A 24,027-nucleotide genomic window follows, 5' to 3' on the forward strand; every position below is an offset into this window, starting at 1 on the left:
CCGTGGGCATTTGAGGGCGAGATCCTCATCCCTCAAATAATTTGCGTGTCGCGACTTTCGTGCCGGTCCCGGCTGAACGGTCGTCCAGGCCACACCTGGAAGAAGACGAAGATGACAGTCGTGTTAGTCGTGAGCTCACTGTGCTGACCGAGATCGCCAGACGCGAGTCTTAACGATCGAGACCTGATCCGCGCTAGCCCGCTAGACCACGTTTCGGCACCTCTCGATTTCTCGAGAAAGGAGCGCGAAAAGGAGTTTGGCGCGGTCGTCGAAAACACGCGGCTCGTAGAATCTCGTCCGATCGATCGAACGATCGGCTGAATAATTCGATTGTACACTTAAATTGCACACTTAAAGCGGCAGCTAGCCGCTCGATCTGCCTTCTATGACCTGTCAATTATTGATCAATGACTTATTTGTCAAGGAAGAGAATGGAGGGATTAAACGGATGGTTATTTTAAGCTGGAGACAAAATCGCTCACGTATCTAGTTTCTTAGGGATCTGGGGGTGGGTGATCAATGATCAGGATCTGGGGTGTACAATGGAGTAAACGGTCTACAACATGAGTTTAGATTCTATCCCATTGACGTCGATATTATGGACTCCCGTCAAGTGCCGTTGCAGGCTTGTTTTCTGGGTGAAACTTTTTCTGCAGTAGTAGCACGGGAAATAGCGTTTCCCGCCGCATTCCCACTTCATGTGCCTGCGCAGATTGCAGAGCATCGTGTAGCCGCGTCGGCATTTCTGACAGGTGAAGCGGGACCTCGAGAAACCTGCTGAACGAAAGAAAAAGTTACTCTGAGGATACGTCTATGCGCGCGATACATCGACGGCGAGCGATCGTCTTTTTTTTTTGCACGGTGAAATTCTAGATATTGTTCTGATTCGAATGCGGGAGATCAGTGGTGAGATCGTGTTTCCCGTAAAAATAATAATCTTAAGCATCAACAGTGACAGACTGAAGCACGATATCAACAGACTTTCGTCGCAGCGTTTTTACGCCGTTTGGTAAAGAACTTGATTAACGTCAGCATGCAAAAACTTACAGCGAGAGAATATTTTATCAGTGACAAATGCTCGAGATCGCCGTATATTTTCATTTTTCCTACGTGAACGAGCCTCGTGAACCGATTCGTTCATCGTAGGAGTAATGCCAGAAACATCGTTCCGTTTCCCACAAACATTTGTCATGGATAAAATTCTCTTTGGATCAATACTCTACGTGTGTAAGTGACGAAACAGATTTTAAGAAAGTAATGTAATTCCAATAGGAAAATGTACTAATATAACGTATTATTTAACTTGCTCTTGTCAACATGTCTACATAACATAATCAACGTAGCATTTATTATTGAAACTTATAAAAATCGAGATTTTATTAACTTTGATAAACTACAGAGGCTAGCAATGTCCGAAAGGTATGTACAAATTCTTCACGTTGCTCTTTCACGCGCGAGTTTCACGGCGAGTTTGAAGTCTAAGTCTATCTTCGACTCGATGACACTCGTATCTTTGGGATGCGTTTTTGGCACAGGTTCTTCCAATTCTTTGTCCTCGACATCATCTTCCTGCGAAGCCCTCTTGCACGTCGCTCTTACGGATAGACGATTCGATAAGAACTGTTATGTCTCTTCTTCACGGGTACCATAATGTTGTGATGATGCGTCAAGTGCCTACGCAGACTGACGTTCTGCGTGTACTTGTTCGGGCACAGGTGACAGGAGAATCGACGCTGACCGCCGCACTCGAAGCGCATGTGTCTTGCCAAGTTGTGCTTTAGCGAGTATTTCTTCCCGCAGGCGGAGCACTGCAGTGCTTGATCTTCAGCGTTGCCGGGACACCTCGGGCTCGTTTTAACTCGGGCGATCTTCGTGGGCGCGGCGGCGTGAGCTTTTCGGCCGTGGACCGCGGGATTTTCTGCAGGATGGAAGCTCTCGTAAAAACCTGAAAAAAAAAAACAACATTCGTGCGCTAATTAGTACGTAGAATCGCGAAAACGGAGATCGCACACTGATCTTCCCCTCGTGACTTATGGAGTCCAGTGGATGACCATGGAACAATCTGGCAAATCGTACTGTCCTCAAACACAGATACTTTGCCTTGAAGAAATATATCTCGCGAAGCACTACTTACGATTAATATATGACATACTTACATGAATGTTATATTTTATTTTAAGAACGTGGGGCGCAATTTCCGGCTTCATACATATAATTATCTTGGAGGAACACATAACATAATAAATAGCAAAATTAGATTCTTGAAATAATTCAGGTTTTATTCTTCCACAAAAGAAGTCACAATTTATATAGTGAAATGCAAGACTTATGCGAGTCTTAAATTATACTTCTGTTTCGGAAAAATTAGCCGTATAAATTTTTTCAAGAAAATAATCGTGCTATCTTTTTATGTAAATCTTTTTCAAATGTTTGGTACACTTCAAAACCAAAACAAGAGAGTTAAAAATAACTTGCAAGAAGGAATGTGAAATCCTATATTTATTGTATGTACAGAATATCTTTCAGTTTTCGCAAAAAAATAGTGACAAACTTTTTACACTTTTGCGTAATCTTTCATCAGACTAGATATTTCAACAATTTTTCTTTGTCAAAATTCATAAAAATTCTGCATTAAAAAAAATATAATACAATAGCCTAGAAAATTACAAATCAAAGGGTTATTAAAAAGACTAATCATGCTGTTGATGCAACCTGTTACAAATATAAAGCCTACTAATAGTGCCGTGTTAATCGGCTGGGATAATAATATCGATACTCTACTACAACTATTATGCCTCTGTTTCACACCATGCTTCGGACTTCGCAAACTTCAATTTGTCGCATACTTTATTAATTCCCAACCATCGTAACTGTGATAAACTTCTTTCTATTTGAGTATAAAGGAAACTAAGGATTGGCAAATTGTTCAAGTACCGGGCAACGCGCCCGTCTGTTGCTAAATCGAGTCGGCCAATTGTTCGCCAACATAAACTCGAACCCCCTTCGCGGGGGCACGATAATGTTGTGGGTATTCAGCATGTGCTGTCGCAATTTGCCGTTTTGGGTGTATCTAGAGGGACACAGCGAGCACGCGAAGTGCTTCTGCCCGCCGCATTCATATCTCAGGTGTTTCACTAGATTGTGCCTTATTTGATACGTTCTGCCGCACTGATGACAAGTGAAGACCACATTGTTCTTGAGGGTTTCGTCTGCGAGACCTCGTGTGGCGACCAACAGCAGCTCTGGAAAAAAGGAATGGTCGGTTAGTATCGAGCGCGACAAGGTGCAACCAGCGTTTCTCGAGCCAACACCAATAACACGTATTTCCGACTGCGAGTCCTCGTACCATTTTTCTTTCCTTCAAGATGGGGAGGGAAGAATCAATCGTACACGATCGTCTATCAAAAATTTATTACGAGTTACATGTATATTGCATTTCTTTCTCAAGCGACTTTTCTGAACAACTCAGTTAATCAAGATTCATGCGCTTCGCATCCTAGTTTTCAAAACCTGCGTGAACTATTTATTTCTTAACTTTGAGTAATTCGTATATTGATAAACTGGAATACATTACATATTACAAGTTTAACATCTTGCAATACGTGAACGCCCTATTGATGGGGCATTTTAACATCGTTCTTTGGTTCTTTACATAAAACCTGCGTTTTTTTCTACAAATAAAAATTATAAATTGTAATAATAATCGACATGTAAAATTAAACTTAGTAGCTTAAGCCTGAAATAAACTTATTAATGAAATACAAAATCGGTAATATAATAAAGCAACCATTTCAAAGAAATTGATGTGTTCTAAACTACAAATCATTATTTTTTTTTTTTTCTTCATTCAACCACAATATATATGTTTTCTACTTTATAACTACGTATCAAATTGTATATTTTTTTGCAAAATCTTTTTATTCGGATGTGACATGTCGCTCGCGATCGATCAAGAGATCATGGATTCGCGAGTATCTTCACTCAGTCTAAAGGAACTATAGATAAATCAGCAATTACTGCGATGCGTGAAAAACATCAGTCCTATTGCTTAAATTATCTATCTTTTATTAATTTTACTTCGTAAAGATGCGTTTAGGGACCGAGAACTTCGGCGGCATGTAGAGGTTGTGCCTCTGTAAAAGATGACGACGCAGACTGATATTCTGCGTGTACTTAGACGGGCATAAGTGACACATGAAGTTTCTCTGGCCGCCGCACTCGAATTTCATGTGGGTCTTCAGATTGCGCTTCATCTTGTACGTTCGCCCGCATTGCGGGCACATGAGCGGCGATAACGGTGACACCTGTGTCAACGGCGTGTTCGTTGCGTCTTGCGGCTTCCGAAATCCGTACGCGAACCCTGCAAACGAGAAAGGAACGATGTTAGAGTATTTCTCCACGCCTGAGAGACGCCGTGCGAGACACGACTGACGTAACTGAAGACGACTCTTGCCCGCGAGGCTGGACAGGACAGAGAGACACCTCGAAGAACGGCGAGGCAAGATCAATTGCATGCACGATCCGGCGTTCAGTTATTTTTCGCACACGCGAACACTATTACGTTTTCTTCGGTCGCACGTTTATGCACATTACGACAATTACGACAATAGCGTGTTATAGCATATACCAAGAGATACAATAAAGGACGTACGAAACGCGCTCGTAATTTGTCGTAGATTTGTCGGGGTGAGAGAACGTCTCTCTTTCCCCGCGTGTAATGAGAAACAGATAATCTATTGTATAAAGAATCTCATTTCTCCTTAGTTGCATTAAATTTATTTGATTACTTTATACACATTTAATGTACAGACAATTGGCAATCAAAGAAACGGTAATTGTAATTTGTCTTTGGTTTGAAAAAACAACACTGTACTCGCACTAATTTCCAGAGGCAATCGATATAGATTCCTTCATATTCATCTTACATTATGTCTCAGATGTTTAAAGCCATATACTGGTTTATCCTACTTATAATTAAGACAACATTCTAATTGTATCATATATCTAATTGATTATTGTATTATATCAGTATTGACAGAGATATCAGTTTTGACAGAGATAATTGTCAAAACTACTTATATTTTCCATTACCTCTCTTTTTGTACGCCTGCTAAAAAATTTAGAGTAAGTTCAATATTAAAACTCAAGTTTCAAGAAATAATGTAAATGAAATACAATTATATACGATTATGATTGCGTTAAAAGCAATTCGTCAATGATCGTTTAAGTGACATAAAATTAACAGAATTATAGACAAACTATACACACTTTTTTTTTCATCCATTACCTACATGTGATGCAGAATATCAGCCTAAGAAAACGAAAGAATTGTCAACCCAACACTTATTAGATACGACACAACTATTTATGTTACTAATCCTAAAAATTTTACAAATTAAATTTTCTTTTTAATATTTATCAAGGCAGGTAAAAATAATATGTAGCACAAGAGCGTACACCTATACACCGATCGTGAAGCGACCGATGCACATTGGTTGATCACTAATAGTCACGCCAATCCACTGATAATCTATGTCGCACGGTGAAGCCATTAATTAAAATACAAGATATTTGCGAGCGTAATTTAATGTTTCGATCGCACGTGACGATCCAGATTGCTCTTCTGGGCGAATCGGCCCTTACAGATCGGGCAGACGAATTTCGGCTCCACGCCGCACTCGTATTTCTGATGTCGCCAGAGCGACGTGAAAAATGCGTATACGCGATTACACCTGACGCACACGTGCTTCTTCTTCGACTTCCTCGACCTGTCGCATTCGTCCTGGGATTGTCGCTCGTACGGCTGCCGACCCTTGTTGCACTCGAACGCTTTGTGCCGCAGCAACGAGGCTTTCAAAGCGAACGTCCGGCTGCAATCGTTGCAGAGATACTTACGGGGACCTGATCCGCCGCCGATCATACTGACCTCGTTCGAGGACATCGAACGTAGACGTCTAGTGTACATCGCGATTCGCGACGTCGACGGTAAGGTGGGTATCGTCCAATTGGCCGGACTGTACGTCGCACCTGCGAATCAAGAAGAGAACAGATGAAGCTTAGTCTCGATGATACTGGCTCAAGACTTAAATTCGCACTAGCGACATCAGTTTGATTAATGCCTCAGAAAAGCAACTGGTGTGCATGATATAAAATATACAATAAGGTATCTCAGACATATGACGTGTAATCACAATTCTTAATGGTAGACACATAGATGCATACGTCATTTTTCTGAGATATCTTCACCAATATATTAATTGAAAAATGAGTAGACAGGGAAAAAATTTATTTTACGTTTATTTTAATAATACGAAATTTTATTCGACGAAATGAATATGATATCTTTTACGTTTTCTATCAATATACATATTTTATCAAGATTAAAAATAACAATATTATACAAGATTGCTATAAAATTATTTAAATTGTGGCTAACAGTGTAATTGTATATTTTATAATAACAAAACTTCTGTGGCAACCTTCTAAAATCTTCAATGCACAGAAATTATGATAAATAAAGTAAAGTTTAATATATTTTTACGCAAATATATCGTCGTGTTAAAATGTTAATGTATTTATTCGAGATTATTAGTAAAACAATTTAATCACAACAAATTTAATTCTTTATGTGTGAATAATAAAAATCTCGCTTCTTCATATAAAAACCCATTTTTTCTTCATATTAAGAAACTTATTAAAGATTATATTATCAAACTCTACATTAACAACTTGTAAAATCAGAAAATAAATCAAGGATTTAATTTAATTGCTTATAACGTGGTTATTTTAATTTTTCATATATTACTTACAATTTCTTGCATTCACCTAATCATGTCAACACCACGCATCAATAAAATACATATAATTCACTAATACGACGAAACAATTAGAGATTTTACGTAAAATCGGGATAAACATTAAACGTATTCGTCTCCTGCGCATGAAAATTCATCTCGGTATCGGGATGCGCCTCGAAAACCTGTTGATGACCATATTGCGAATTCTGTTCCAAGAAATGCTGATGACGCGCCAGTATGTGCTTCATCAGGCTGTCCTTGTATCTGGTCCTGTGCGGACAGAAGGCGCACTTGAACTTCGGATCGACCCCGCACTCGAAATCGTGATGCCGCTTCAAATGGTGTTTGTGCTTGTAAGTTTTGCCGCAGGTGACGCAGGTATGCTTGAATATCGCAACGTATTTCGGGTCAACTGAAACAGAAAAAGGTTTGCCAGCGGTTAGCACAGGTCGCTTCCCCGACGAGCAACGTGATGCTTTGTGACGGCATCGTACGTCCGCTTCTTCTCGGGAGCGCGCTCGGGTGAAGGTATAACGCTCTCCGCTAACTTCTCACCGCGACATTCCTCGTGGTGCATTGATCCGTCCACTAAATATGCTTAGCGTGAACACCAAGGCAAACACAAATATTATTTGTCTTATGAGATCTATGTAATACGGATTATCCACATATATCCAACAGTTAGGACGGGTATATACCTGGCCCCCTTTCTCTCAAACCCTACTTACCTCTTCGTTACTGTTATCCGATCGCTAATTATTATCTTGTATTCTCAAAGGCTTAAGGACTCGCGATTTAGAAACTGTGCAGGGCATAATTGACAAATTGAAGTAGAACAAGGAAAAGGGCGGAGGGGGGGTTTGATTTTCAAAGAATCTTAGAGATATTGGTCTCGGAATGAGATGTAGACTCTTTATTAAATTCCTCAGAGATTTATCTTAGACCTAAGATGATCCTCGTCGAAGGAACTTCTACATTAGCATAGCGACATAAATATGGAATGCTTCACGATTCAAACACAAATTGATAAAAAAAAATGTATCGAAACTTCACGTCGTACATGTTCTAGACAATAGTCGAGATTTCTTTAGACGATACTATCGGCATACCAGAAAGAAATCACACGCGAAAATTTTTGTTCATTCTCGTACTAACCCGCCGTTCTACGAAAGCCTCGCGATCTTCGAGATCCCGGTAAGTAACTTCGACACTCGAGCGAGTAGAAAGTCGACGTGTTACTTAGCAGGCACGGATCGAGAGGGCTTTCATGAATCATGATGCTTCAGGGTGGCCATGCGAGGTACGAAACCGTGCTTGGCGTGTTTCGTCATGTGCACTTGAAGATACGACTTATAAGTCGCTCTGTACGGACAGAAGGAGCACTGATGCATCGGCTGCTTGCCGCACTCGTTCGTCACGTGCCTCCTGAGATTCTTCATCTGGTGATAACGACGATCGCAATTGTCGCAGGCGAAGCGACCTTGGCCACGACACCGCCGTCGATCCTTCACCGTTTGTGTCACGTAATAGCTCATCTTCATGTAACCTGCAATCACGAAGAGCACTTTATTAATACCGGAAGTAGCACTGATCTTCATCATCCTCGTATTTTGATGGAAAGAAAAGCATTTCATTAAATCCCTGCCGGTGTGTTCCTTTAAATCGGATACAAACGGAACAACTTTGCTGACGAAATCTATTCAAGTCCTGTGTGACATCAGAGATAGAGCAAATAAATAAATGAAAACACAGGATAGGCCCCGTTCGTAGACTGAATCGTCAAGTCTTAACGTGACCAAAAAATAACAGCATAAAAAGAATGTATAGAATTATACGAGAAGAGATCCGCTGCGTATCTGAAAAAGTGTAATGTATAATGCCACGAGCATGCAAATACAATTACATCCTCAGTGTGCATCTCGTTAAAACAGAAAACATCCTTTAAAGTGAATTTCTTCAGAACCTGTTCCATACTCACGCTTTGTACTCTCCGTTCTATCTATGTCAGTCATTAGCAATTTTTTTTTCACCGCCTCTTCTTCCTAAATTTCACCATGGAGAATTGAGCGCCGATTGATTTCGTGTCTAGTGTACTTTCTAGGAATTCGAAATGGTGTTAGCGACAAGGAAATAATAACATGTGTCAACATTTCTCTCAGTGTATATTGCGAAGATAAAGAGAACAGTTTACAAGCTGCTATGAACGTGTAACAATCAATTATTCGAACATTGGAACGTTCTGACCCACATTGACGCGTCATTAATTAAGATATCGGTTTTATTTACAATTGCACAAGATATTTCTACGTATTCCGTAGAGAGATTTTCATGCAATTAATGATAAGGTCTGTCAGAAATCTAGTCAGTTGATTATACATCCTTGTCTTGTACGCCAATGATTTCATAAACCTAATTTAAATAATAGAATAGATCCTTATTAACTAATTTGAACGCAAACGTGCGACGTCAATGTTAAAATCAACTAATTTATAATCATCTTAGGAAAGACAGAACTTTCTAATATTACCTGAGAAATCAACATTAAATCTTTGCAATAACAAAGAGGGGCAAACATAAAATTTATTTCAAAAAATATCAAAACATAATCCAATTGTCCCACTATTTCACTATCAGCAGTGAAAAAAAAAAGAATAAATAAAATTAATCGATGAACAATTAATCGTCAGGTCACGGGTATGGCAAATTCGGGTGTACATGTGTAACGTGCTTCGTTATGCTGGCCCTGTACTTGCTCTGGTGCTGGCAGTAAGGGCACTTATGCTTCGGCGCCTTGCCGCACTCGACCACAATATGTCGACGCAGCGATCTCTTCACTTTGTAACATCGCCCGCAACGAGGACACGGGAAGATCTTCGTCGATACGACTTGTGCCGCTATTTGGTCTTCGATACTCCGACAATTCGACTTGTTTCGCTGCGAGGGCAACGCCAAGGGATCGTACTCGTCCATAACGTTGAAGCACCATTCTGAAAGAGTTTGGGCGATTGTTAGACGGAAATCTATTTCTGATATTTTTCTACATATGTATGTATATGTATAATATAAATCGCAAACTCGTTATGACCAAGCGTTCGCATAGATGTTCTTCCGATAGCAATGTTGGTTCGATACATGAAAACCTACTGAAATTGCGTGAAAGTAATATATTTAAGCTGTGCCATGAGACATACTGATCCACGTGTGAAGAAAGACTCTCTACTTTTCTTAGATGTGCTCGTACAAAATTGCGATAGTGTATTGGCGAGGGACAGCCATAAAATATTACCCAATTTTTTTAGTATGACATGTAGATTACACAACGAAATAAACAAGAATTTATCAAAGAAAAATTTTGGCTCAATACTTGCAAATAGATAAAATAGACATGTGCAATCGAAGATTAGAATTATTGATCAAACAAAAAAAATGAATTTAGATATACTTATAAATATTTATTTTAACACTTTGAGTGTCATGTTATTCATATCTGAGTAAAGACTCCGTCATCCATTTGTGAGTGACGGACGGTTTTATTTACTCGAAAATAATTTTACTTGAGAATAATTTTACTAAATATTTAAAACATTAAAAAATAATACAGTTATTAAGACATTTAAAATAGCAAGAAAATATTAATATAATACATCAGATTTGTTAAGTTCAATGTCGAAATCAACTTGGCACTCAAAGTGTTAATACGTAAGATAATATAAACAATTTTTAATTACTTACAACTTTAACTACTTACAACAATTTTTTTATTATCAAGATATCTCTTTTAAAAAAACATGTTCAAGTAATCCCAAATAACCAACCTATTATATCTCCATAAACTTTCTGCTTAGCTACGTCAATTTGTTAAAGACACTTTATCTTCAGCAAATAGCTCCACAATTCGCGAAATTGCCATCGAAAGAACAATGTTGCATAGTCACTCCTACGATTATAAATTAGATATCTTCTCATTCTACATTATCTTCAATTATTTTAAAATCGAAATTATCACAATTGCTGGAAAAAAAATTTATTCCAGGACTTTGTAAACTATATTGAAGCAATTTTTTCGTTTAAAGAAGCCATAATTACATCGGAATATGAACTAAACGTCTCAGGACAACTGAAACAGAATGTCAAACGAGATTGATTAAGGGCTGTTATAGAAAAGAAAGCGGTTCATCATAATTTTTATTGAAGTATCTATATAAATAGGTATCTATAATAATACTTCGCGTTTCGCACGATGTTCACGCACATGGTTGTCACGTTTTATAAACGTACAGCAAAGCGTATTACTACCCACATAAGCGTGCATAGTTTCTATGCTTTTTCTTATTGTCGATCGTGCGTGAATGTTAATAAGTTCCTGTGCACTTTTTATAATTTATTAGCGTTATTTATCGGATGTTTGCCGATACCTCGAAATATACTCGTTACATTCAGTTTCGTTAACAATAAACTTAATCATATTAGCGTGAATCGTATTATCGTTTAACGAAGATTAAACAATTAAATAAGCTTCTTCAATATAAAAATTAATTATGCATATTGACTTGGTGCTTCTCTGTTTCGCAATTAACACTTATTAAACTTTGGTATTGAAATCTTCGGTGTTTTGCTTTCACACCGAATGCTGAATGATAATGCTGCTTTTTCAAATCGCTTAAACAAGCGATATGATACATTTGTATTTTAAATACATCTTTGCAGATACAAAATTAAATTTCTTATTTTAAAAATTTATAATGTGTAAAGAAGCAGTATATGTAAACATTTAAGTTTACATATACTCATTAAGACTATCAAAGCCTTATAAAAAAAATTTTTTTTCTTTACCTAAACTTCTAAAAAAATTTATATAATTTAGGAGTTTAGGTGTAACGTTAAATACGTCTTAAGTTAATTCTTGGCTTAGATTGTTACTCGTCAAGGTTTTAGTATAAATAATAAAAAAAAACTAAAAATATAAAAATTAAGTTGCAAATAATAGATATGTATAAAAGAAAAAAAATAAATGTAAACATAAGTCTATTTTTTATAATAAATCCACTATAGATCCACTATAGATATGTTACTATAAAGATCAGGCTTTGTAAATACAGTCTAACAATATGACTATATGCTATATCAAAAGACATAATAATATAAAATACAGTACAGATTGCGATCTCTTTCCTTCAAAAAATACAGGATGGTCGCGATGAAAGTCCGGGAAAGGATTGTACGTTTTTATTATTATCTACATATGTGTGTCGGGAGGCTATTTCACTGATGATGACGCATAAAATGGTGGCTGCTTACAAAAATATAGACTATTGTATCATTGAAAAATAAACGCTCATCAGCGGTATTCTGTCGGAACATTCACTGCTTGCGGGAGGGAGAATAGAATGATACTAAAAGAAAAGCGTAGTAAATATAAGCATATACGGTTGTAGATTCGGTTGTTAATGGGAAAAAATATATAACATTAATGGACCAAGGCTCAAATCACTTGAATACGAGGTAATTCAGAATCATTGCATATGAATAAAAGAAAATATTTATGATCAAATTCTAACGATGACGAATTCCATGCAATTTTATATTAGCTCGTTCCAATATTTACGAGTTATTAGATTAGATACTTTCAATATTATTGTATTATAAAATAATTATTTGTTAAATATACTAACAAACTTATATAATATATCTAATAAATTTATATAAATTATTAATGAATAAATATTAATAATTAATATAAATTATATATTTATATTACAATTACATAACATCATATCAATCATATGGCCTTAATACTGTAATTAATAAAAATTATAATTATATATAAACCAAACACTAGTCAAATAAATACTATAAATAGCATAAATTCTGAATTATCTGGTACAAATCATCCGCACGTGTAGCATCTAATATATCATGCGTTTTCGGACGCAGATACAATTTAATTCCCATCCGTTGAAGACGTCTTGTTGCCATTGGGCAAGGTATAAAAGTCGCTCAGCAGCTTCATATGCCTGCCATTCAGGTGAGTGTTCAGGCTCGACTTGTGCTTCGTCCTGTAAGGGCACAAGGGACAGTGGAACTTGGGCTCCACGCCGCACTCGTGCTTCAGATGCCTGGCCAGGCTAGAGTAGTAGCTATAGACCTTGCCGCAATTCTTGCACGGGTATGTCACCCTCTGGCAATTCAGATAGCCCACCGCGCGTCCATCTGGAAAGCAAAAGAACACGGGAACACCCGGTTAGAGAGCATCGTTCCTGGACGCGGCTGCGACTCTTCCTCGCGAATTCGTGCATAGCGTGCGTAGAAGAGTAGACTCTTCGACGATGTCTAGGGTCTAGCTGGGTCTACTCGTCTATCTCTCGTAGCTTATACTGGCCCAAGGGAGGTACGTGTCACGTTAAACAAAATTAAAGGTCACCCTATCTGCACATATTCTCACAAGCGTACTTGGTTGGAGATGCATTTCATGCCAAGTTACAATTCGCGAATATTGCACGAACATCGTTTCTCAATTACATCACAGTTAGTCTTGTATGTACAGTGAAGGAAAATGAAAAAAAAGATAAACATAAAGTCTTGCAAAAGAGCGATGTATATTTAGCGCCATATATAAGTATCTTAATAATTAATGCGCGATAAGTAGGTTTACTTTAGCATTCAGATCACACTTATAATCATTGTCCTGAATAAAGAAAACTGACGTGTTCGAGACATATCGATCATCCTGAATATATGACAAAAATTTAAAATTGTTCTGGATATTATTCGAAACCAAAAACTTGTTAAAAAATATTTGAAAAATCTTGAATGTGTTAAAAGTCACTCGAATATCTTGAAAAATATATTGCTTTTAATATTACAGAAAATATATTATACTTATGTATATTACGTTATATACATCTTATATTATACATCATATATATACATATATATACATATATATACATATATATACATATATATACATATATACACATATATATACATTATATATCAAATATACATCTTATATTATACATATTATGTAAAAATTATAATATATTTTTACTTTTATAAAATTGTTAGATATTAATTTTACATTATCTCACAATCTCACTTACAATTAGATATAAATAATAATTTTACTTTGAAGAATTTCAAACGTTTTTGAGATATTTAAACATTTCCCAAGATTTTCTAGACACACAAAACATTCTCGATCCTTCAAGGTCGTAAAAAATTTCCGATTTCAAGTAATATTTCTCAAAGCAATTCGTTTGTACAACTTAATGTATTATACAACAGAATTGTCTGAAAATTTAAAAAAAAAAAGATAATATCCATTAATCCCGCGAATATTGATTAAAAACTGAAAAATATAAGTTGCATTTTTCAGATATTAAATGATTTCGTCAATCTATTAAGTAGTTTCGTCAATCATTTTATAATAATCGGTGAGTATATTTCGTGAACATCGCCATCGAATTGTCATAGCAGTTAGTTAAGATATATATAGATGAATATATTTATAAAATAAAATACAAATTGAATTAAAATTAATCGGAATCAGAAGACGAGAACCGGAATTTTAAGCGATAAAACTGCAAAGGCCTAGGAACATCATGAGCAACATTAACATGTCTAAGAAGTTTGCTCTTCAACCCTGTTTGGTAAGGGCAATATCCACACATGAATTCGGGTGGTAACCAGGCACTCTCATTGCATCTCTTTATGTGTTGATATAGAACCCGTCGGCTCTTAATCTTTTTATTGCATAATGGACATTTGCGCAACAATCGCTGCCATCTTTTCTCTGCAACAAATACATCCATAATGATTAATAAAAATCCTTACTAATCGATTCGCATATACTTGAATAATTGCTAAAAATGTCATTAAGCTCTTTTTTTTATGAATCAATAGTTAATGGATAATATAATTTGTTTAAATTGGATAAAATCTGTATAAAATTTCAAGAACTAGAAGAAAAGATAAAAAATAATTTTTTAATAAAATGACTTTTGCATTAATATTTATTATATATTATATATTATTTATCTCTCTCAATGTGTTTGTCTATTTTTATATAAAAATTATTTTTATCGCAATTTTTGTTTTAATCTCCAATCTTGATAATATAATAATTTTCTAGATATAAATAGACGACGAAACAGAAGTATATACTATATACAAGGATGGAACAGTAGACAACAACATAGAAACAAAATTCCGATTTTTATTAATGTTTTTCCATATTCAATGTTAGTGTAATTTTATTCGCTCTTTTATTAATAATCGTACCGACAACATCACAATAAAAAGTATAATAACTACAAAATTATATTAACGTTGGAAAAAAAAAAGTTATTTATATAAGTCTTTATTTTCCAAAATTTTCTTTCTCAACTTATTTAATAATAACAAAAAATAGAATATTAAATGAACGAAAAACTATACTACTGATTGCAGAGGTATAATACTTTCTTCACACGCATTATTGATAAAAAAATAATTAAAAATATTGTAAAATAACTATAACTAAAAATATCTGAAAATGTTATACTCTTCGATGATGTCATCGATACTTACCGTTCACAAATTATAAACATATTTAATAACCACTATAACAATTCATGCAATAATATAAAATTTCACATCCAGTTTTGTATGAGAGGCAGGAAAATGATAAATAATGTGCTGTCAATCGAAGAAGAAAATCTCTTGATACATCTTTTATCGCAAAGATTACAGAATTCTCTAAAGACCTTTCTAATGCCACTTATTGTTAGAATGTTAGATAATCGTGATATTCTTCGAGCATTAAAAATTCGCATATGCCTCGAACTTCTTCGCGTAAGTCGATCGTTTCGGGATGCCCTGTTTGCTGTATCGATGCAGAACCGATTTGGATATGCAGTAGATTCTCGCGGCCTTCCTCAAAGACATCCCATTGGTGACCGCGTCAATGGCTCTCCGCACCTGTTCCGAATCGCGTATAAACACTCGCGATTTCGCCGTACTTTGTAATCGAGTCTCGTAAATAAATGGTCCTGAAACATGAAAGAGGCGCGAATAAAATACATGTACTTAAAAGAATTCAGCACTTGGACAGAACAAATTCAACAGGAATTTCTTTCTATTTTCATTTTATGTTCCTATCCGTAGAAAAAAAATTGAATAAAATCATAAAATATAATCAAGAGATATTAAAAATGAGAGAGAAAGAAAGAACTTCGACGATGGTAATTAAAAGGAATGTATGGATATTCTCTGGAGGAACTTCTCGTCTTCAAGGATTTGGTTTCTAAGAACAGCATTATGAATAACGAACGAGAGATTTGACTAATGTCTGTTGCTACAAGCAACACAGTCGAGAGATCTGAGTGCGATAAATAATTTGTTTTATTGAAGAACATTGAAATGGAAACATCTGTTGTGAGATACTGTGAGTCAATAATGTATTTTGTAATCCATCAATAATGTTTCGTTATCTGCTTTTTATACGCTCGCGTGGATCCTCTTTATGTGCGACTTCAGATTCCACTTGCGGTTGCTCTTATAGCTGCAATACGGGCAACACTCCGCCTTCTTCTGGCCGCACGAAGCCTTGACGTGTTCCACGAGGTGATGCTTCCATCGGTACGATTTCGCGCACTTGGAGCACTTGTACCTACCAGTGTGGTCCACATGCTTGAACCTGAACTTGCGGTCAGCATAGTTGCTGGATCTGTTGGTCGTATTCGTACCGAGTGCCTCATAGTTCTCCCAGACAACAAGTGCACCTGAAACACAAAAGCCAGCTTGTCATGTATGCGTTGAAGACAACCGAGTTGTTAAGAGCAACCATTTGTGCGTTCCCAGGACGCGATCTGTTTTACTTAAAACATTTACATCTAAGCGACATGCGATGGACAAGGACATCTTCAGAATGCATCTCATACCTATGGGCAAAGACTGGAACTTCCACATCATCTATGTTCATCCTAATACCCATTTACCGCTCCAAACTGTTAAACCACCCGTAAGTGACTAAAGGAAACAATTCATCGGTACCGTAATAATCCGCGTTTTTTTTTTTTTTTTTTTTTTTTTTTTAGGATAAAAGAGTAATGTGGAAAATATTGCAGCTATGGCCAATCCAATGTAGAAATATTGAAGACTGATAACTGAAAATTTTTGTTAATTTAATTTTTAACTCTATGGTGATTTATATAATAATTAACGATAATAATTAAGAGCGCTGAATAAAATGATAAAGCTCAGATTATGATAAAAAAAATTCGCATTAGGACTATTAAAATTGCGATAATATTACAGTCGTAAGCGAGAATTTTAATGAGAAAGTTAGAAAAATTCATAAAAAAGATACTCGCTAAAAATTAAAAAAAAAAACGGGGAAAAAATTTTGGAGATAAAATAACGCAATCTTTGGTGAAATTGAGGCGTTTCACGATCTGTAAAAAGTCATAAGTGATTTATAAGAATGTGTAAAATGAAAAGACAAAAGGAGATGCAGTTCGAAGGATATTCTCGTGACTGCGAATATTTACACAGGTATTTATTTAGAAAGCAAACGAATGCGAAACATCGTTACACAAACACTTAATCGCTGCGTAGCGCAGCCGACGCGACATGTGGCTTCACCGATCTATCGATCTACTGATCTATCGACTGGAAAGATACATTAGCGGTGCGTCTCGTAGACAGGTGGTTTACATCGTTATCGTCTCTATAACGTCGTTATCTGCCGAATGTACGTCATCATTCACGTACGTAAGAAATTTCGCGGTAATAATAAATTTTTTTTGTAACGATCCCGATTTTGTCAGCATGCATTTCTCGGTATGCAACTCTCCAGTGACTTCCCTTAAATTCCTAAACTTGTACCTTCTTCTGTTTACGAGGCTTCCGTGTAGGCTTCGTTACATTTAATCGGCTCAGACATATTTTTACGTCGGAATATTATTTCGTTCCTATGTTTACGAAATGTCGAAGTTAGCGTTTCGAATTTGGATAAATGACTAATGCGTTTAAGTGATTAATGGGACGATACAGCGCTCTTCTCGAGTATCAGATAATAATTCACCTACGATCTACATAATATCTCTCGTTCTCGTTTCATTCTTTTACGATGTAAAAACGCTTTGTAAAACGAAAACAGGATGGCCGTGCGTTTACAAAGCCCTAAAAAGGAAAATCAATGCTCGTGTTAATTGAAATATGTGTATACTGTAAAAGAGGCCACGCGGATGCATGCTTATCCCTAATCATGGTTACACTGGTCGTAAATGAAATTACTTGCTGTCGTGGGACACGCTTAATTGCCGGTACGTCGATAAATGTAAGTAACTGTCGTCTAAAATCCGCTACGCCACATGGCTAAGTAAGTGTAGTTTGGAGCTAGCGTAATTTACAGTGAAATTGCACTATGCTCGAGCAGTCTCTATAATGCACGATAATCGACGGTACAAGGGCGTATTACTAATCGCGTTAAAAAATGACTCCATCGACATCTTTCTTAAGTTTATCGCTTATCCTTAAACCTATAGGTTTTTTTGACTTTTAAGATCATTACGTAGTCTTCGATGATTGCCGTCCTCCGATCATCTTCCGGCGGCTATACTTACAGTTACGTGACCATTAATGTCTCGTTAGGTAGTAATCAGACTTTCCTGCCACCTTGCACACATGCGCACGCACAAGCACACGCGCATACACACACACACACACACACACACACACACACATACGAGAGCCCGCACATACATACGCGTGATATCGAAGTTACGAATTGTAATTTCTGATATTGTTAATTGCACCGATAGTGAACGGAAGGCGTTTTCCTCGACAGAAATGCGTGAAAAAAATAGAAAAGTCTCTGGCAAAGATAAAACATTCACTACGAAGATTCCTATTTGTAAAAGTAACAAAAATCTTTCGCCAAAACTGGAAATTATTAGAGTCCTAAGCTGGGATATGATTAACTTCGACGAACAAATGAAGTTCTTTGAAAGATAAAATTTTGATTGCGCTTGATGTGAGTATACTTGGATCTTATTCAATGAAAATCAGAATGTATAATTGATGTATCGTTATAATTGCACATTTTACTTAACATTAAGCAAAATACTTAAAGAGATGTATTACTCTGTGTTAAAATACGTAAAAATAATATCCATATTATTATCTCCGAACCGCAGCTCTCGAAGCGGGTTCGTCTGAAATCTTACGGAAGAAAAAAAAACAGCCTTTAGACTAGATTTTGTTCACTCAATTAAGTGTAGTTATGTCTACAAAGTCACTTTTCTCACGTCGAACGATTTCTGCAAATGAAAGAAGCTATAGCTTCCACGTATTTAGGGCCTAAAATAAATGTGAAAAAAATCATCTCTCCGAGATTTAAATCGGCGAACGCGCCGCACAAGCACAACTTATATAAGATAAAACAGTCGAAAATCGCTCTCACGGAGTCTCGAGCGTCAATGACGACATCACACAGAGTCTATAGTACGACACTTATTGTTAGACCATACAGATCATTGATATGACGTGTCATATTACAACTACATACGACGTCTTACGTTTTTTCGAGAGTCGACGCTCCGATAAGCTTCTCAAAGCAATCGGACCATAAACGCTGTGCGCACTCGCTGCTTCGGCCACCGAGCTAATATTTTAGTTCCTCGTTAGAAAGCCGGCACGCCAGCTTTCGCTCGAATACGTGAGCTTCTTATTAGATAAGAACATAGCGTGGGAAGCTACGGGAGGACAGTTCCGCAGGGCGTATGATATTATCCGACTACCAGATCATCTGACTCGAGGAGACCGTGACGAAGCTCTTCCTCCTGCGAAAGAATCGAGATTGCCGGGAATCTCTCGTCGATTCCGATCGCGGGAAGAACCTCGGACCGAGCTCCTCGCGGAGACGTTGCGATTACGGAAGAATCGAAGACGTCGGTCGGCGAGATACCGGGGTGTCGCCCCAGCGCGACGTCTACTTGATGTTGTGCACCGAGAGCAGATGCTTGAGGAAGCTCGCCTCGATCCTCGATCTGTAGGGGCAGTACTGGCAGGAGAAGTGCGTCTCGAAGGTGACCATGCCGCAGCCCATCTTCAGGTGTTTCCGCAGGTTCGACGCCCAGGAGTACATCTGGCCGCAGCGGGGGCACACGTGCAGCCGCGGCCTCACGATCGGAAACAGGGGCGCATCTGAAATGAGAGGTGTCTGTTAGAGCGCGATCACGGAGACCGCGAGAGGATCGGGTAGGGCGAACCCGTGAGGATCCACGTGTAGGGGGCCCGGAGTCGAGGTAGCAAGCGTTGAACGCAACCAAGATAGTCTCTATACATCGAAGCGCATGCCTTGAGCAAGTCGGGAATGGATCCCCCGCGAAGACGTCCTCGGGATGATCCATCTAGCGAGATCACGGCGCTTTTCGAGGCCGAACGATTCCGCGCGAACATCTCTTCGGATTCGTGATCCGAAATGCGAACGAAGTTACGAGAGCGAGAGCACGACCGATGTCGCACGGTCGATCGTCTCGGAAAGCGCTTCTTCGATCTCGAGGGAAAAAAAAACTAACACACGTGCGACTGTCTTCCTGTACATACGTACTTACTTCGTCCATTCTCGCATCGGCAATCTTCGATACCTATGACCTGAAACAGAAATAATCCGCGAGGAAACCAACGGGAGGTTCACTGAATGGACCGGAATGATCGCAGCCGGGAAGAAAGTAAGGGATCAAAAGGAAGATTATCATAGGACGTGTTGCAGCAAAAATATTTTATTGCAGATATAATTTTCTCTTTCTTTTTTCTTCTTTTGAAGGAGATAAGGATCGGTCTCTCTTAAAAAAAAAAGAATCGCACAGTCGTTTAGTCACGCGTGCGTCAATACAAATCTATATTGTGCTTGCAACACATGTGCCTCTTGAGGTTGCCTTTGAAGTTGGACTTGTAATCGCAGATGGTGCAGTAGAAATTCGGAGGTTTACCGCACGCCATTTTCTGGTGTAAACGTAGACTCGACGGCCACGAGAAGTTTCGCCCGCACAACTGACACGCGTACTTGACACCTGCAACAGAAATACTAGTCAGTGAGGAAGACGCTTCACAGTCGCGCGGGATAACCGGAGGAGAATTCCCCCACGTTGCGAACGAAGGACGCTTTCCAGCGAGTGCCTTTCTATCCGCGGGTCTTTCTATCCTGCTTCGAAGGCGCGAGATCTGACAATTAGTAACAAGTAACAACACGTAGCAAGTAGCAATATACCTTATGTCTCTGAGGCACTTTCACACAAGAAATATTATTGTTACAATTTACTGATTTATGTGTGCTTGATTTTCTTTTGTTCACAATTGGATTTTCCGCGAAATGTTGGGAGATTCGCGGAGATCTCGTATATATATTATATCCTTCCTAACTGCAGAAGAATATTTTGACTGCTGAGAATAATATACGTACGAGATTCACTAATTCATAGATTCCTCCATCTTCTTTTCTAATATCTTTGCTTGTAGGGAATATTACAAAATATGTGCTTGATGATTTTCAGCAGATGTGTGCAAAGTGCTTAATAGCATGAGAAGGTGAAATGAGATGAAAATTAAAATACGCGTTTTATATTAATTGTAAGTGACGATTTAATCACAGTATCATTGATGAAATTGTGCGAATCTGTAAGGTGCCAATTCCGTGAATTGATTCAAACCAAAACCTTTCACATGAATCTATGACAAATAAGTGAAACTTCCGAAGTTGCATTGACAATTTATTTCATCAAGATATGACATTTCTTTCGCAGAAAATTGAAATAAAACATTGCATGGATCTGTTAGACTTGGCGGCGCGTTATTAATCACGTAACTTCTTTAATTTCTTAGTAAATTAATAAATTGATTATGAACTAAGCATGTATATTAAACAAATAACAAATTGTACTTAAGAAAGAAATCTTACAATTAAACAGATAAAAATTAAATCTCTTTGGCGAAATTTCTCTCGATAAAACGTATTATACGAGCCTTTTAGATCCATGCTGTATAATGTATAAGAAAAATATTGTGTCATGCATATAAGGTTGAAAAAAAATCTCAGGTTATATTCATGAAGGATAAGTGCTTCTTCTTGACGTGTAATATATTCTTCTGGATTGTTGACTGCACTCGGTAGGCATATGCTCTCTAAGATTCTCCAAGGTGTAAAAACGTCTGCATCTGTAGCACCGATATAGCACCAATCCTGAAAATATCATCGTCAAATATCGGTTAACGACAAGATGATCCCGCATCGATCATGGTTTGTAAGGGTTTGCAGGGACATTGAACGAAACACAAAGAACGCTCGACAAACTCTATCAGTGAACCATTTAATATCGCTTTCATTTCAACTGACTAGATTTACAATATAATTACGATTAATTATAATAATATTATGAAGAACATTCGAGTCGATGCTTGTAGAATGACTTCGTGCACTGATCGCGTGCAACAATCGGTCATTTAATAAATTTATTTAATAAATAATTCATTTAATAAAAGTTCACTTAATAAATAATAATTTACAAAAACCCTGATAAATTACGGTAAACAATTTTCATTATTTGTCTTATTAAATACATAATATATATGTGCAGTTAATAACTGGTGCACAAGTCGCTAGATAATTCGGAATTGATTGCACAACAACATGATTAGTCAACAAGAAAGAGAAAAAAAGATTTCGTAAAATTACGCGAAATTAATCTCTGGATGCATCCTCTGGATGTGTTTATGCAGACTGCTCTTGTACTTGGTGCGATGCGGGCAATAAGGGCAACACTCCTTCGGGTCCTTGCCGCATTCGATCTTCAGGTGACTCCTCATGTTCCTCAACCAGCGGTAATACTTGCCGCAGTTCGGGCACTCAAAGAAACCCGGTTTCTTATCGAGATAGCTGGGGAATTTTAACTGGGAAATCTTCGGGTTCGCATAATTAGAATTGTGTGGAATTTTGTGCTGGCTAATCATCCGATCCTGGTGATACTGATGGATACTCTGCCAAGCTATCATCCCTGAAAGAAAATAAAATACAGCGGTTAGTAAGTGGTCACGGAGATTTCGAGGTGAATTTTAATGGCAGGCTGAGTCCAATTTATAGACTTTCGAACATTTTGATCGCAAGGGTGAGAACGCAGAATGCAGCATGAAATGTATCGTCTTTGCCTACTTCTTCTAAGTCTAATATATTAATATGGCTAGTTCATTTTTTTCATTAAATTTATTAAATTTATGCAGCTTATATCTACGAAAAATATATCCCCCGAATAACAATTAAAGATAAGTTGAATACAACATTTTTATATTAATTTTAAGCATTTCTGTTTTGTAGAAAACGTTGTTAACGAATGAAAAGCTGCTAGCAATTTTTAACAAGCGTCATAAAATATATTTTTTTACAAATAAACACTTATCGCTTCATGTTATAGAGTGATTGGACTCGTGCAAGATTATTTATATAAGTACGTGGAAAAAATGATCCAATTAATTTATTGTATAAAATTTGGCAAGTACTTACAGTGATATCGAATATAAATGTGTAAGAAAGGAAGGAAAATAAAAGAGGTGGATTTCGCATTGACACCTGAAGCCTGAATCGGCTTGAAAATAAAATGCATGTATGACTCGAGTACAAAATTGTCTTTCCATTTAGAATACATTATTGACAAATTCGATCGGATGCACTAACGCATCTACGCTTATGACTAATACTAATATAGATAATATACACCCGTAGAGAAACTTCACACGCAAAAAAGGTCAATTAAAGCAACAAGTCAATTAAATCGCACTGACATACTCGTTACACGTTACAGGTATTGATTCACGCAATATCCGCAAACGTAAATTTAATCTCAATGGTAACTGCAACTGCCTTCTCTATCCACGTTAAATTCGCGCGTATACAAAGTCGCTGATAAAAAATAGAAATCGGATAATTAGGAAGACTTGCGAAAGTGGTAACATGCGCGTGCGACGTTTACAAGCACTAGATGCTGCTGGAGAAGACATTCTTCCCGGGATGATTGGTGCGGATATGCTGATACAGATTGCCGCGTTGCTTAGTCCTGTGTGCGCAATACGGGCACTTGAATTGTGGCTCCTTGCCGCACTCGTGTCGCGTGTGCCTCAGCAAGGTGCCGCGATGCTGGTAACCCTTGCCGCATCTCTCGCAACGATACGGGTATATGATACTCCCGCCGCTCTG

The 24,027-nt window shown here is 37.4% G+C and overlaps 1 protein-coding gene across 13 annotated transcripts in view; it reads right to left on the bottom strand.

Moving 5' to 3' along the window:
• LOC139812891 (uncharacterized) overlaps positions 1-24,027 on the bottom strand; it is a 168,280-nt gene that overhangs the window by 17,613 nt on the left and 126,640 nt on the right. For 3 of the 13 annotated variants that reach the window (XM_071778060.1, XM_071778039.1, XM_071778038.1), the window contains exon 7: positions 7,688-8,343. The exons of 1 other annotated variant lie outside the window; for it this stretch is intronic. In XM_071778060.1, coding sequence (XP_071634161.1) covers positions 8,063-8,343 — 281 coding nt within the window. In that variant the 3' untranslated portion in view covers positions 7,688-8,062. Of the gene's footprint in view, positions 1-3,396; positions 4,361-4,769; positions 6,028-7,687; positions 8,344-16,157; positions 16,562-17,290; positions 19,989-22,130; positions 22,835-24,027 lie in introns of those variants that run through there. 9 more of the 13 variants (XM_071778054.1, XM_071778034.1, XM_071778056.1 and 6 more) reach the window with 6 other exon arrangements.

Source organism: Temnothorax longispinosus, chromosome 5, assembly GCF_030848805.1.
Source record: "Temnothorax longispinosus isolate EJ_2023e chromosome 5, Tlon_JGU_v1, whole genome shotgun sequence".
In the NCBI taxonomy this organism is placed as follows: domain Eukaryota; kingdom Metazoa; phylum Arthropoda; class Insecta; order Hymenoptera; family Formicidae; genus Temnothorax; species Temnothorax longispinosus.